The 16,290-nt window shown below is 40.3% G+C and overlaps 1 protein-coding gene across 1 annotated transcript in view; it reads left to right on the top strand.

Moving 5' to 3' along the window:
- LOC149275644 (SH2 domain-containing protein 4A-like) overlaps positions 1 to 15,207 on the top strand; it is a 28,105-nt gene extending 12,898 nt beyond the window's left edge. The window contains exons 3-5 of the mRNA XM_089504483.1: positions 3,694 to 3,827; positions 6,117 to 6,337; positions 15,133 to 15,207. Of these exons, the coding sequence (XP_089360609.1) occupies positions 3,694 to 3,827; positions 6,117 to 6,337; positions 15,133 to 15,207 (430 nt within the window). The remainder of the gene's footprint in view (positions 1 to 3,693; positions 3,828 to 6,116; positions 6,338 to 15,132) is intronic.
- The last annotated feature ends 1,083 nt before the right edge of the window (positions 15,208 to 16,290 follow it).

The following is a 16,290-nucleotide window of genomic DNA, read 5'->3' on the forward strand; positions in this document are numbered from 1 at the left end:
ATCTGGTTTCTTGTGTCTCCTCGTCAGAAACAATCCGTTTTACTCTGAAAAATTGACTTTTTGGTAATGATTTTAACAATCTTTCTGGATGGGCCGAGTCATATCTAAGAAGATTGTTTCTATCAGTCGGTTTAACATATATATATATCGGTTATCAGAGACTCATTTTTTCTTTGGATCATAGTATCTAAAAAGTTAATCTTAGTATTATCACATGTCATCTCAAATTTAATATTATCCGAAAATTAATCAAGATTGACTAAGAATTCCTGTAAGGGTTCAAATGGGCCCTCCCATATGCAAAGTATATCATCGATATATCTATACCATATTCTAACATGTTGAGGGTATGCTGGGAATTGATATATATACTTCTCCTCAAATATGCCCATGAATATACCCGCATAGGTCGGGGCCACATTTGAGCCCATAGCTGTACCACGAATTTGTCCAAAAAATCTATCATCGAAATGAAAATAATTTTCATATAGGACCAAATGTAATAAGTCCATTAAAAAATTTAAAGAGGCTCCATTATATACCAATTTCTTAGCTGCTGTTTCCATAGCATTTAAACCATCCACATGGGGAATAGAAGTATAAAGACTTGCTACATCAAAGGTCACTTATATAGCCTGATCTTTAAGTTTAATATCTGCAATTTTATTTAACAAATCAGTGGTATCAATAAGATTCTGAATGAGAAAAGGACTAAAGATCCTATCTAAAAAGATAGATAATGGACTAAATACAGAGTCCACCCCCTGTTACAATGGGCCTACCAGGAGGTTGGGTCAATGATTTATGCACTTTAGGTAAAATATAAAGAACAGGTGTCATAGGAAATTCTTTCATCAGGAAATCCTTTAAAGCTCCATCAATGACATAATCCTGTACTGCATTGTCCACAACATCAAATATTAACCTTCTAATCTTTGGAAGAGGGTCTGCATTAAGTTCACACGATCACTAAGTTGATTTTCAATTTCTTTAACATAATAAATCTGATTCATTACCACAGGTGAACCCCCCTTATCAGCTGGCCTAAACACCAATTTATCATTAGATTCTAAATTTACAAGAACCTGTCTATCCAATTTGGAAAGATTATATCCTTTTCTATTATGATGTTTCTTTATTTTGGATTTATTGATGGACTTGGAGGTACCCTGGCTTGTGCACCATCTCACTCTGAGTGCTGCATTCCAACCTTTTTTTTTCTGTGTTCTATGCCATACGTGATGGCATAGAAGGCCATGAGGGTTTTAATGAGTTAATGTCTGCCCATTACTGGGAGAGAGATTTAAGATATTACGTAGAAGACAGGGTAAAGCATACATAGTTCCTGAGGGTACAAATTGTTGCATACGCTCACAGCAGGCTGCATGCTTCTAGACATCCTTCTAAGACCATTAGCTGTAACCAGAAAGGTGATAAAATCTCTTGCCTGGGAGTTTACATTATTTGGACAATTGTCCATGGGGCACTTTTGGGTGGTGCCTGTGGTGTGTCATAGCAGAAGTATCATAAAAACGGTCTAAGGTCATAATCCTCATTGAACCATTTGAGGGCTATTAACCCCTTCAATACCCTATGGACGTACCGGTAAGTCCAAACAACGCATCCCAAGAATGCCCTATGGACTTACCGGTACGTCCAGCCCTGCTTGCAGCGCCAGGGACACATCCCTGCCGCTGTCGTTTGACCGCCTGGATTCCCCCCTGACAGCAGAAGCCGGCACTAAAGTGAGCTAAGTGATGTCATTGTGACATCACTGGCATTAATAACATGTTTAGGTAGTCCCTAAGAGGACCTCTAACCATTAAAAAAATATATATATACCGTATTTGCTCGATTATAAGACGACCCTGATTATAAGACGACCCCCCAAATCTGAATATTAATTTAGGAAAAAAAGAAAAAGCCTGAATATAAGACGACCCTATAGGAAAAAAGTTTTACCAGTAAATGTTAATTCATCTAAACTACTTTTTTTTTTATAAAAGCTATGATTGAGAAAAATATTTTGGTTTTATTTCCTTCTATTTTCCAACCTGCCCCCCAGTTATGCACATCTGCCCCAGTAATGCCTTATACCCCCTATATGCCACTGTGCCCCATGATATGCCTTTTAACCCTCTAAATGCCACTGTGCCCCATGATATGCCTTTTGACCACCTATGTGCCACTCTGCCTTCAGAAATGCCTTATACCCCTATATGCCACTCTGGCATTTAGAGGGTTAAAAGGCATATTATGGGGAAGAGTGGCATATAGGGAGGTTTAAGGCATTCAGGAGGCAGAGTGGCGTATAGAGGGTTAAAAAGGCATTTCTGGAGGCAGAGTGGCATTAAGGGGGTTAAAAGGCATTTCACAGAGCACTCTGCCTCCAGAAATGCCTTATGCGTGTAGATCCCACGCACTTACGCTGCAGCCGGAAGGAGGCGTGGCTAGCAGCGGGGGTTGTCTGCGTCCATCGCACAGACCTTCCCCGGCTGTCAGAGATCAGAGTTCCCCACACCGGTGCCGGGAACTCTGATCTCTGACAGTAAGGGACATTAAGACATACAAAATAAACCACACATAGATAAATAAAAATGAAAACACCAAAATTGGATGAAACAGGCCGTGGACTTTTATTTGGTTTATCAAATATACAAACTTCAAATATAACAAAATAACTTTGCAACCATTGTATCAAAAACATAACAAGCCCTTGGCACAAGCCCAGAGCCTCCGACTAAAATCACATAATCTTGCCAAACCGCCATAAAAGCCAGCCGGCATAACTTAAACTTACAGTTCACCCTAAAATTATAGGATAACTATACCCCGATAAAAGCCACGACAAAAAATACAGAACAATATAATACAGGGTGGGTGGGAGGGCGCATTTTCATCAATTCTTCCATGGCGTCTTCAGCTTACCAGCCTCGCCACTGCTCACCAGACTCAAAGGTCAGTGCAGTATCGGCTCAGCGGTTCGCCAGGTAAGTGAACAGCTCCCTCAAAACGACTCTATAGGTGATTTTCCCGCCCATAGCGCAGCGCAAAGCACCTGCGAGGCAGGCACGCGGCAGCGCGAGACCCCTAAAAAACGCGGCAAAGTGCTAGCGCATGCGCAAAACACAAAAACTTACATAAGCTTCACATTTTTATTTTTTTTTATACAAACTACCTGACCTTTTCTTGACCCCACAGCCTATACCTGATAATGATAACCATGACCTTTGTTTGCCCCCGCAACCTCATGGCACCCTGCCCTATGGTTGCAGGCTTTATCATTACCTGTGATTCTATCATCTACATACTTAAATGTCCCACTAGTTACCACAAGTAAAGTAACCTTTGATCTTAAATTTCTGACTATTATATGGGTGTGCGAATGTCGCTATTGCAGTGTTAGTGCCCCAGGCAGGGAAATTATATGATATTCAATACATTTCATCAATTTAATTATGCAGGGCCTGTTGTTTCTACATAATGCACCGTGTAGTTAATGAGCATAAAAAAGTACAATTAATTACATGCTACATTAGAAACCTGGTTCATAGTTTAGTGAATTAACTTCATTGTGTCAGATCAGTGCCCAAGCTGACTAAATGTATGCACTCCTAATCAATTAAATAGAAATTATAAAGTTTGGACTGACAGAAATTCTTGTTTCTAATGTTTTGCATGGATGTTTTTTAGATCCGAGAGAAGACAAGGCGTCAGAAGAGTGAATTCTGCTTCCACCCAAGAAAATATCATAAAATGGTTTAAGGAAGAGCAGCTAAGTGCGGGATTTGCAAGATCAGCAACTTCCATTGCACCATGGTTTCATGGTAAGCTTTGGTTTAGTACTGTAAATGTAGAACTAGATTTCATGTGATTCTTAGTTGGACCCAGAGGGCCCACTATACTTTAAACACTTATTTTAAAGAAGCCAAAGTTATTCTTACAGAGCTCCCAGAATTTAGAGAAATGAGATTACACTTTGGTAGTTACAAACTGTCTTCTCAGGGTGACAAACAATATATGACATTTTGAGACCTAAATTCACTCACCAACAGCCACCCGCTGTTTCTACAGTGAGCAGCTAACTTTTAACGTAGATTCATAGAGGAGGTTTTAACTGGATATATTCTTTACAATTTGTGATCCGCAATTAGTTTTCCTACTGCAGGAGCAGTGAGAGAAATTTGCTCATTTGGTCCGGTGTGATTAGGGATATATGCTGATATAAGCATGCACCTGAAGGTACAGAAAATAGGTTCTGTCTAGATATATTTAGTTATGTGATAATTCCACTGTGAAATAAATAACATAAGCATCTGTCAGAAAAGTCAAATATTTCTAAAGTTTAGTGGGTCTTTAGCTTCTGTGTTGGGATTCACATTGGCAATTTCTATACCAAGATTTCATATTTTCAGATTGTTATTTTAAATTCGATTCACTTAGTATAACTTAGTTAGGACAAGCAAACATATGTTCCAAATGTCACAAATGTGTTGTGTGCAAGTACAGCTGTTTGAAGTACTGCGTAATGTATTTTTCCATTATCCCGTAATGGAATATTATGAACGTAATAAATCATTCTTTGCAAAATGATGACCCCGCTCCCCATATAGTTACATAGTTTGCCTAGTTTGTTGACTATAACAATTCCCAAATCCTTCTCATTTGTCGTGACTCCTAATTCACTACCGTTTAGGGTGTAGGTTGCTTGTGCATTCCCTACCCCGAATTGCATAATTTTACATTTATCTACATTGAATTTAATCTGCCATTTGTGTGCCCAGTCCCCCAGTCTATCTAGATCCCTCTGCAGCACAGTAATATCCTGCTCGCACTGTATTACTTTACTCTGCAAACACAGAAACATGACTTTCAACGCCTATTGCCAGGTCATTTATAAATATGGTCCCAGAACAGAACCCTGAGGGACACCACTTACCACTTTTGACCAGCTTGAAAATGTACCAATTATAACAACTCTCTGTTCTCTGTCTCTAAGCCAATGTTCTACCCAAGAACAAGAATTTGCCTCTAGACCAATTTCCGTCAGTTCCACCTATTCTGTGGAACTGTGTCAAACGCCTTGGCAAAATCCAAGTAGATTACATCCACTGCAACACCCTGATCTACACTTCCACTTACTTCTTCGTAGAATGCAATTAAATTAGTTTGACAGGACCTATGTTTCATAAAACCATGCTGATTTTTGTTAATAATACTGTTCTTCCTAATGAATTCTTGAATATTATCCCTAAACAGCCCTTCAAATACTTTCCCAACCACTGAAGTTAAGCTCACAGGTCTATAATTTCCGGGCACAGAGTTTGAACCCTTTTTGAATATAGGAACCAAATCTTGCCTTCCTCCAATCCTCTGGTACAATTCCTGATAATAGGTTTTGAGCTTGGTACCATGCAATGCATATCCTGAAGAAAAAAAAAAAAAAAGATGTGTATCTCTGAGGGCTCAGCCATTTCATTCTCTGGCCATGGGTTGAGTATCTTTTGAAAGACTCCCCATACTGTCATATTTAATTTCAGTGTAAGCTACTTGACAAGGTTGTATAGCAAAAGTAGACATTACAATGTATGCTGAAAAATTCAATTAATGGTTTTTGTAAATGCAAGTTTGTGTGATCTCTGTAAAAGAGTTACATTTCCTGTGGTGTTTAAATGTACATGCTCCCCAGACAATTATTTTCAAAACAGAAGCTTTTAACAAATACAAGGTTCGTTTGCTTTTATCACTTTAGAAAACAAATTTTTATTCACACATCCTGGCTTCTCTCTTATAGATCCACACTTCTTGTTATTGTCTTTCTATTCATGTAGCTCTCACCTCCCAGAACATGTAGGCCCATTTCAGATCAGCCTTGTTTGAAAAAGTTGGGCCAGTCCAGGGTGCAACGCCAGCCCACCCCTGTGCTCCTTTTTGCAAATGCAGACATATCTGCAAATCTAATCATAAAAAATATTCACATCAGTACTATGTAATAAGTAAGACTGTTAGTGGTATGCTTTTACACTGGCATTGTAATTTTCAGGTAAAAGTTGCTACTCTAATTAGAACTACTAATTAGTAGTTCTTTCCCATTTCATCTTCTCTACCACCAATAGGTATCATATCAAGAGCAGAATCAGAGGATCTTTTAAAAAGCCATGTGAAAGGCAGTTTCTTGCTGCGTATCAGTGGAAAGATCAAGGGTTACATTCTCTCTTATCGTTCTGAAGAAGGATACATGCACTTTATGATAGATGCGTCTCGCACATCTTATGGCTTCCTGGGCGTGGATCAACTGCAGCATGCAACTTTGGCTGAGCTTGTTGAATATCACAAGGTTAGAAAACAAAAATATTGAAGTCAGAAAAGAACCCTTTCGGCCCATTTTTCTTATCTAAAGATAAATAAGACCTGGATCTTGTCTTACATTTAAGAAAGCTTAATGCTTGTCAAAGGGATTTTAAATTCCCTCACTATATTAGACTCTACCACTTCTGCCAGTAGGCTGCTCTGCTTATCTAGAGTAAAGTAAAACTTCCTTACATTACATCTAATTTTAGATAATGGCCTTTTGTTCTAAAATGTCTCCTCTTTTGAAATTAACTTCTCTCCTGGACTGTTGTAGCTTTTGTTGATCAAAACTAACATTTCAGCCAGAATGATCAAAAACATTTTCTATGTTTGTTTTATGTGTTTTCTAAGGCATCATTATGGAATTGAACCCCTTCTTGTGTCTTCTCTGCAAGATGTACTGTCACAGACACAGACATGTGCGCAATCTACATGTATGCACAACTACATATACTAAATACTAAGAGAGATGTGAGGACTTTTAGGGAAATTATTTAGTTTTTGTTACTTTTACTATTAGATTTGGTATTAATGGGGAAATATACTGTACTGGCTCGAATATAGGCCGCACCCGAATATATGCCACTCTGTCCCTAATATGCTTTATAACCCCTGATATGCTTTATGCCCCCCAGATATGCTTTATGTCCCCTATAAATGCCCACCTGCCCCCCAGATATGCTTTATGCACCCTGATATGCCACTCTGCTTCCTAGAAGTGACTTACCAATGCACCCCCAGACTCCCTGGTGTCTAGCGGGGCCGGCCGGTGGACATCTGTGCGACAACCTCCGCTGCCGGCACTTGTGCCAGGGATTCTATGATGGAGAAGCACCAGCGGAAGTGCCGGCAGCGGAGGTTGTCTACGCACGCCAGGGCAGCCGGTGAATGTCTGCGCGATGTGCGTAGACAACCTCCGCTGACGATACTTCTGCCAGGGCTTCTATAGTGGAGCACCAGAAGGTTATGTCACGCCGGTGCTCCACCATAGAAGCCCTGGTGGAAGTGCTGGCAATGGAGGTTGTCAATGTGCATCGCGCAGACATCCACGGCTGCCAGAGGTGCTGCGGGGGATCTGGATCCTAACCCTGCTGCTTACCTGCAGCAGGGATGAATGGAAAAAAAACAAAACAATCGCTTGGGCGGGAAGTATGAACTGTGCATCCCTGAGCTACAACCCGAATATGGGCCACACCCACATTTTAAAAACCGAAAGTGGGGTAAAAAAGTGCGCCCTATATTCGGGCCAATACTGTATGTGACGGGCCTTGGGTACCCCGGCTGGGTATACCCGTCGATTCTTTGTTGCTTCCTCTCGGAAGCACAAGGGTTAACCACTTCCAGTGCTAGATTATACTACTGAGGAAGGGACCAGGAACTGCTTTGATTCTTTGGTGAAATAGCACCGTAGCCCGCGATCCCGAGGTACCGATGGATAGTTCGAGAACAAAGGCACATAAGATATTCACACAGATAGATATATGCTACAATCACAACCCCTGATTATTAAATGGCACTTTTTAACCCAGGGTTGTGACACAGTAAATTTTTAGGATGGGTTTGTCATAATCAAAAGCAACTTGTCTTTTTTTTTTTTTGGTAAATCAAAGTTTATTGATTTTGTGGAACAAGAGAAACGGAAAGATGGGAGGGGAGGGGTCAGCAATTATCAAGATCCTGGTGCAGCAGAACATTATAAACACAGGGCAAGCATGTATAAGCACCTTACAGGAAATTCCAATGGAAAGTCGCAGATCCCATCACACACCACAAAGCTAGACTAAAAGTCACATACCGGGACCAGTAAAACCAGTTCTTCCCATGTTTCTCCTCGAGACCATTTAATCCGGCCACTATTTCCTCCAGGGCACGCACTCCCTCCACTCTCATAACCCACTCTCGGAAGGAAGGCGAGGTTTCACCCCAGTGCAATGGAATCAAGGCCTTAGCCTTGTTTAGTAAATGCCTGAGCACCGATTAGCAACTTGTTTAATCACATGATACACTGGTTATCAGTGTATCATGTGATTCGACGAGTTGCGTCTGATTATGAACAGCTTAACATGTCTCACGATTACAGTTATAACTATATAGGTTTATCTAGGTAATGTGCAAGCTGTTTATAATGATGACTTATAAATATAGTGATAGCAAAACTGTAGAACTAATAGAATTGATGCTATTATTATTTATTGTTTATATAGCGCTATCAAATTCCGTAGTGCTGTTCAATGGGTATACAGGACATAACAAGTAGGATGTAACATAACAGTTTGATTTACAGAGACAACAGGTGAGCTCAAATGATCTTACAATCTAGAGGGATTTAGGGTGTATTACATAATAGGTAAAATGTAAAAATAACATTGTAAGGGATGGACCCTAGTGTAAGTATTGCAGAATAGGGACTGGAAGAGGTGAGCTAAAGGAATTTGGGGGAATATTAATGTGCAATATTATAAGCATCCTTAAAGAAGTGGGTTTTGAGGGATTTTCTGAAGGACCAAAGGCAGGGGGAGAGACAGATAGGCCGGGAGAGGGCATTCAAGGGGATAGGGGCAGCCCTAGATTAATCTTGTAAGCGCGCATGAGAGCTAGAAATCGGAGGAGAGGCTAGAAGGAGATCATTGGAAGAGCGGAGAGACCGGTGAGGAGTGTATTTAGAGATGAGAGAGGAGATGTAGGGAGGGGAACCGCTGTGAAGGGCTTTGAAAGGAAGAGTCAGGATTTTGAAATGAATCCTGAAGCACACAGGCAGGCAGTAAAGAGACTGACAGAGGGGAGAGACGTTAGTAAAACGATGGGAGAGGAAGATAAGTCTGGCAGCAGCATTCATGGTGTATTGTAGAGGGGTGAGATGGTTAAGAGGGAGACCAGCTAAGACAGGAGATAAGGGCATGGACAAGAGCCTTAGTGGCATGCTGTGTTAGGAAGGGACGGATGCGGGCAATGTTTTTTAGATTGAGACAACAGTTTTTAGTGACAGACTGAATATGGGGGTAAACGAAAGGTCGGAGTCAAGGGTGACACCAAAACAGCAAGCATGAGGAGACGGGGAGATGATAGCACCATTACCATCGAGGGAAATTGATGCGGGAATCTTAGAATTGGAGGGAGGGAAGATGAGAAGTTCGGTGTGGAGAGGTTGAGTTTCAGGAAACGTGCAGACATCTAGGTAGAGACAGACGCAAGGCAGTTAGTTACACGATCTGAGACACAGGAACAGAGATCAGGGAAGGATAGATAGATCTAGGTGTCATCAGCATACAGGTGGTATTGAAAGCCAAATGAGAAGGGATCCTAGAACTGAGCCTTGGGGTACCCCAACTGAGAGGGGGTGTTGGGAACTCACGAGGAGTTCCAAAAAACAAATACAGGTGGAGACCGGAAAGCAGGAAGCAGGCTGAGGAACAGGAGCCGGGTTTGGTATACGAGGGGTTAATCTTGAACGAGCCGGGTCTGGTACACAAAGGGTCAATCTCATACAAGCCGGGTCTGGTACACAAAGGGTCAATCTCATACGAAGCCGGGTCTGGTACACAAAGGGTCAATCTCATACAAGCCGAGTCTGGTGCACAAAGGGTCAATCTCATACGAAGCCGGGTCTGGGGCACAAAGGGTAAACTCAGGAACGAAGGGCGAGAAACACACGAACTGCACAGCACAATAACTGAGCACTGAATGAGTCTCAGTGCTCAGTTTTTGAATTGCCCGCTCATGAACGCCACGCCTACGTGCGTGACGTCACTCAGGCGCGTTCCCCGCCGTCCGCGGCAGGGAACGCATAAAGTATTGTTGTGACGCGCACGCGTCTAGTAGTTGCCGTGGAGGAGGCGCCGCGAACGGCGCGGGACCTGCCGGATTGGACGGGCGGGCGTCCCGGTAGGTGCCGAACCCCGGGACCCTTACAGGGGGAGAGGAAGTGGTACTAGAGATGGAGATGCTGAAGGTACGAGATCAGAGAGGTAGGAAGTGAACCAGAAGAGAGCAGTGTCTTCTCCTATTTTAACTTGTATGAATCTTATTGTCAAATTGCATCTTGTCAACTTTAATGTTATCATCAATTAACACTGCATGCCTATTTTAATAGCACTACAGAATATGTGCTTTATAAATGAATGTAACATAATGAAAACAAGCTCTGTCTCCCAGGGGGAAAATGCACCCTGATGCTTACACTTAGAGTTGAAGCACACAAGCCCACAGTGAATGACATTCTTAATGCAATTGAAATGCAAATCTAGCCCAGTGCATCTCTATGAATTTGCCCCATGGCCAATCCAGCTGTGAATTAATTTTAGTCACAGTGTTGTCCCTAACAGTGTGCCTAGTGGTTTAGACCACATGCAGATAATGTGCATAGAAGATTTCTAGTTTACACAGATAGGCGTGTCATACAAGATCAAATATGACCTCCAGCTGCACTTTGCGTTAGTTATTTATGAACATTCACACATGTTATGAATAGTGGCATAACTATAATGTGACAAGACAAATTCCACAGTAACCGGCCAGCTATTAAGATATGTGTATACTCCAACCAACTGCTTCCCGAATGATGGTTAGATTATGAGAGACCTGCTGCAGGGATGTCTTTTTCCTTGTAATGACTAGGAAAAAGACTTATCCTTGCAGCAGTTAACATCATAGATCAGGGGCGTCCAACATGCGGCCCGCAGGCCAAATGCGGCCCTTGGCACCTCGAGTTGCGGCCCGCGTAAGATCGGCAGCCAGGGCAACCGGGATCACAAGAGCTCTGCTTAGTACCTGTGGGAGGGTCTTTTGTACTGCACAGAGGAAGCGGAATGAATGAGTGTGTGTGTGATAGCATGGATGTGTAAGTGCTGGAACCTAGGCATGATGGGACTGTGATTACTGTTAGTTTACTTATCCAGAATCCTGAATTTGTAGTCACAAAACTTTCTAGGTCTAGAAAATCAGTGAGAGGAAAAGTAAAGGTTTTTTGTCATTTACTTTATTTAATTTGCATATTAACGGGGAATGGGGGGGAGGAAAACTACAATATATATTACAGATAAATGTAAGGTTATGCACACGGGGAAGCAAAATCCAGGCTGGGAATATGTATTAAATGGGAAAACACTGGGGGACGACTGACATGGAAAAGGACTTAGGAGTTTTAGTTAACAGTAAATTTACCTGTAGCGACCAGTGTCAGGCAGCTGCTGCTAAGGCAAATAAAATCATGGGGTGCATCAAAAGGGGCATAGATGCCCATGACAAGGAAATAATTCTACCACTGTACAAGTCACTAGTCAGACCACACATGGAATACTGTGTACAGTACTGGGCACCAGTGTACAAGAAAGATATAGTGGAGCTGGAGAGGGTTCAAAGACGGGCAACCAGAGTAATAAGGGGAATGGGAGGACTACAGTACCCAGAAAGATTATCAGAATTAGGGTTATTTAGTTTAGAAAAAAGACGGTTTAGGGGGGGACTTAATAGCTATGTATAAATATATAAGGGAACAGTACAGAGATCACTCCCAGGACCTATTTATACCCAGGACTGTATCTATAACTGGACGTGTTTCTTGAAAGCAATAATATTACAAGTTATGGATATTAGATTAATAGGGACAGATTTATTCTAATTGCCATATTTGGAGTCGGGAAGGAATTTTCCCCCTGGTATGGGGCAATTGGCATCTGCTTCATAAGGGTTTTTTGCCTTCCTATGGATCAACACAGTAGGGACACAATAGGTATATAGGTTGAACTTGATGGACTTTGGTCTTTTTTCAACCTTATGAACTATGTTACTATGTTACTATATCTTATTAAAAGGCCATATTCTCACAGTGAAAAATGAGTGCGGCCCTTGCACGTATACAATTCTGATGAAGTGGCCCACTGCAGAAAAAACTTGGACACCCCTGTCATAGATGAATCTGTGCCTGCTGCGATTTAGACATTTTGCTCTCCTCCGCCAAACAGAGATTAAATAATCAATAGCAAAAGATAAGGGGATGGTGTAGGCTTCATAATCTGCTTTTATTGGTGGGTAAGAGTGGGAACCAAAGAAACAAAAAACTCTTTTCAGGAATAAAATAGTGGTGAGGAAAAGAAGAGGGACAAAAAGAATGCAAACAAAAGAGAAAAGAAAATGGTGTGGGGAAACGGGTGGAATAATTGTAGGGCAAAAGTTATGAGCGTAACAACCCTGATTAAATTGGTCTGAATACTCATCCTTTCAACTGTTCAAGATTTTTTCTTCTGTTTGGCCCTCATGTCTTTTTTCCTTCTGCCCCAAGTGTCTTCCAAGATGTTGGTTTGCAGAGGGCTTGGGTTGTTTCAGGAAAGTTGTTTGGTTCTTGAAAGGGCTTTTCATTAGATATTGGTTTGTAGAGCTTGGAATGTTTCTGGAATGAGAGGAAAGAGGCACTCTCACCCACCAAAAAACTGTTTACAAAGTCCCTTATATTTTACTAGTGATTATTTAATCTTGGTTTGGTGGAGCAGAGCAAAAGGTCTAAGTGCCCACCAGCACAGAATGTTTTGTCAATGTGGGTGTACAATTCTACATGCTTTGTAAGTAGGCTTTTTACTGGAGTGTTCAAGGTTTAGAATTATTTTAGATTTAAACTTATAAGGCTGAATTTACCCCATCTAGCCATTGATTCTATTATTTAGTACATTTGTCTCCTAGTTTAACCTCTTCATGGAAATGGCTGATTTTATATCTGTGGTGTTCGTGTTAAACTGTAATTTTCTTCTTTCCCGTTTACTGAACCCACACAAGTTATATATTGTTTTTTTTCAGGACAAGAAGGGCTTTCTTTAGATGTCATTATTTTGATTGTATCATATCATTTACTATAAAATATGGTGGAAAATTTAGAAAAAAATGACTTTTTCTGACTTTTACTTGACAAATATAAAAGCTAATGATAAAACCTGCTAAAAAGATTCTACTATTTGTCCTGCGTTTAGTAATACTAAACTAAGTTTTTAGGGTTTTTTTTGCTTTTTTATGGGGTAATTAGTATAAGTTGCTATTCCAAAACCATTTTTTCCAAATCTTTGAAGCTGGCCGATGCAATTTACCCGATCAAACCATATGTTTTTTGAAGACTAGACACCCCAGGGTATTTCAAATGCTAGTATTTTAACTCTTTCCATGCCCTAATTCTACCACCAGTCTTTGTCAAACTTTGTGGTAGTCATTTTTTACACACATTTTACTTCAGGTATGAATTAACAGGTCCTGGTATATGTCACTGTCACACAACACCCAATATGTATTCAGCAACATCTACTGAGTACAGTGATACCACCCACGCATGGGTTTTCCTGGCTGTTTTGGGGCAAAAGGGCCACATTTGGGGCATGCACATTTTTCAGTACTTTTTTTGGTGATCCACTGCCCATGCCCTATTTGGTACATCTTTGAACCTGGTCAATTCAGTGTGCCCAATAAAACCATATGTTTTTGAAAACTAGACACTCTAGTGTATTTCAAATGCTGGTATTGTAACTCTTTTCATGCACTAATTCTACCACCAGCCTTTGCCAAAGTTAGCAGTATTATTTTTGTGTGTATTTTTCCCACACATATTGTACTTTAGGTATAAATTTATAGCTTCTGGTATATATCACACAACACCCCAATATGAGTTCAACATCTCCTTAGTACAGTGATACCAAGCATGCATGGGTTTGTTGGGTTGCTTGGGGGCTAAAAGGCCAAATTTGGGACGTGTGCATTTTTCAAATTGGAAATTAGACATGTGTTCATCCTTTTTCAATTTACCCCATCAAATCACACATTTTTTAAAAGTAGACACCCCATGATCATTTAACATGCCAGTATTTTAACAGATAACTCTCTTAACCCTTTGCTCATAAAAAATAATATATATATATATATATATATATATATATATATATACAGAAAAATGGTTCAGCGCTGGGAGTAGTCTTTGAAAGGAGGTGTAGGCAGCAACACGAACCATGCCAGGAATCTCTCCTATCTGTCTTGAAGGTAGAATCTTTGGGATGGGTGTGACGGTCGCACCTAAGGGTATGGCTGTAAGGTTCTTCCAATATAACCAGGGGATGGAGATGCAAAATGAAGGAAAAAATTGTAAAAGCAGTATTATCCCTGCCTGTGGATGCTCTTGTGGGTGTGACTTCTTCTGATGATATACTTTTTTGATGGTTACATCAGTGGGAAATTATTTTCACATTTTTTATTTTATTTTAACTATTGTTATTTTTTTTATTAATGATTATTTTTTTTACATTTATTTTCCTAATCACATTGTGATTAGAAAGCTGAGCTTGCACGGTTGAATGCAGTACCTGTTATTCATCTGCAAGTGAAGCCAGAGTTTTCAGGAGGGTCTGAAGAGACCCTTTTGGAAACTTTGCCATTTGCCAAAACTCTTATTTTTTTAAAGAACCCTCCGCCATCTAGAGAGTGGCAAAATCACTCACAGTCCTGGGGTGGGTGTTCGGTGTTCCATTTACGCGGGCATTTCAAAGACACTCTTTTGAAACGGGCGTCCGCCGCCTTACAGTATATGGCAGACGTTGATGCCATATACATTACAGCAACACTGTTCAAAGCCGTGATGGTCCTGGCATGTCAATTGTCACTAACTGCATGGCGTGCCCGGACCGTCAATTGTCATCAGGGGGTTGAAGATGCTTTTGTATGGTAGTTAACAAACTTAACTAAGACAGTAATGCAGTCCAACCACTTTGTGTGTTAAAAAAATCTAATTTACATATGTTCATGTTTTTATTTTGACAGACTGAACCCATTACTTCATTGGGAAGAGAGATGCTGCTTTATCCAGTTGGCCAGCCTCATCCCAGCTGTGACTAAAAAGACATCCTGTAATGAAATACCTTCTTTTTAGTTGAAAAGGTTCATTGTCCTTATTCTCCTGACAACAAAAATGAGTGCTAATGGTATCTTCTATTTACTATTTAAAGATAAATTATTTGTGTACTACCTAGTTTCTTACGAGTGGCATACTTGCTTAATACCCTGGAATAATTTATCTTTAAATAATAAATACAAGCAGCTGCAGGGAGACTTTCTCACCAACTAATTCAGCTAATTACAGGATTTTCTGCAGAAAAATACTACCTCCCAGAGCATTTTATCACCAGAATGCAGAAAACATTTAACCTCTTATTACCCATACCCTTCACATCCTAAGATTCCAGAGGTGGAACAAGCAGCCCCAGCTGTTTGGGGGCACTGACCAATTTGAGACAAAGATGGCACAGATAAGCTATTTGGTGGCAAATATGCCATAAACATGCTGTTTGGAGGCAAATTTGTGTAATACATTTTCTCAGAAACATATTTCTTTGTGGGTGTTTTTACATTTTAAAGTGTGGGAAGTGCCAAATATAAGATCTACCCTGGATGCCAAATACCCTAGTTACGCCCCTGTTTCTTATGCATCTTTTAGTTGATATCTGCTGGAAAATATTAGACTGAAATCTTGAGATCCTAATAAGGTACTATGATTTTGTAAATAACCTGTGAGAGGTGATAAGCACAGTCGTAAGAAAATCCAACAAATATGGATGTGACTCTACAAACCAGATGCTGTTTACTTAAGTCACTGCCTGTATATTTGATTAAATAATCATAAGGTTATGCATTTAGGATATATCTGTGTACAGAATTGTGGTGTATTCACTATTAAAGTCTACACAACAGTAAAATGCTAAGGCATTTTCAATAACAAAATAACATTTATTAACCCCTTAAGAGATGGGTTTTTTTTATTTTTATACCCTTCTTGACCAATGGCTGTTTTAATTTTTTTGCGAGGTGGCTGTTTAGCTCTAATTTTCTTCTCTCTCATTTAGTTTACCTACACAAATTATAGGCTTTCTTAAGATACCATTATTTTGATCATATCATCTTCTTTACTATTACAAATAAAAA

Source organism: Sceloporus occidentalis, unplaced genomic scaffold (assembly GCF_023333645.1).
Source record: "Sceloporus occidentalis isolate IW3139 unplaced genomic scaffold, rSceOcc1.0.p SCAF_272, whole genome shotgun sequence".
Taxonomy (NCBI): Eukaryota; Metazoa; Chordata; class Lepidosauria; order Squamata; family Phrynosomatidae; genus Sceloporus; species Sceloporus occidentalis.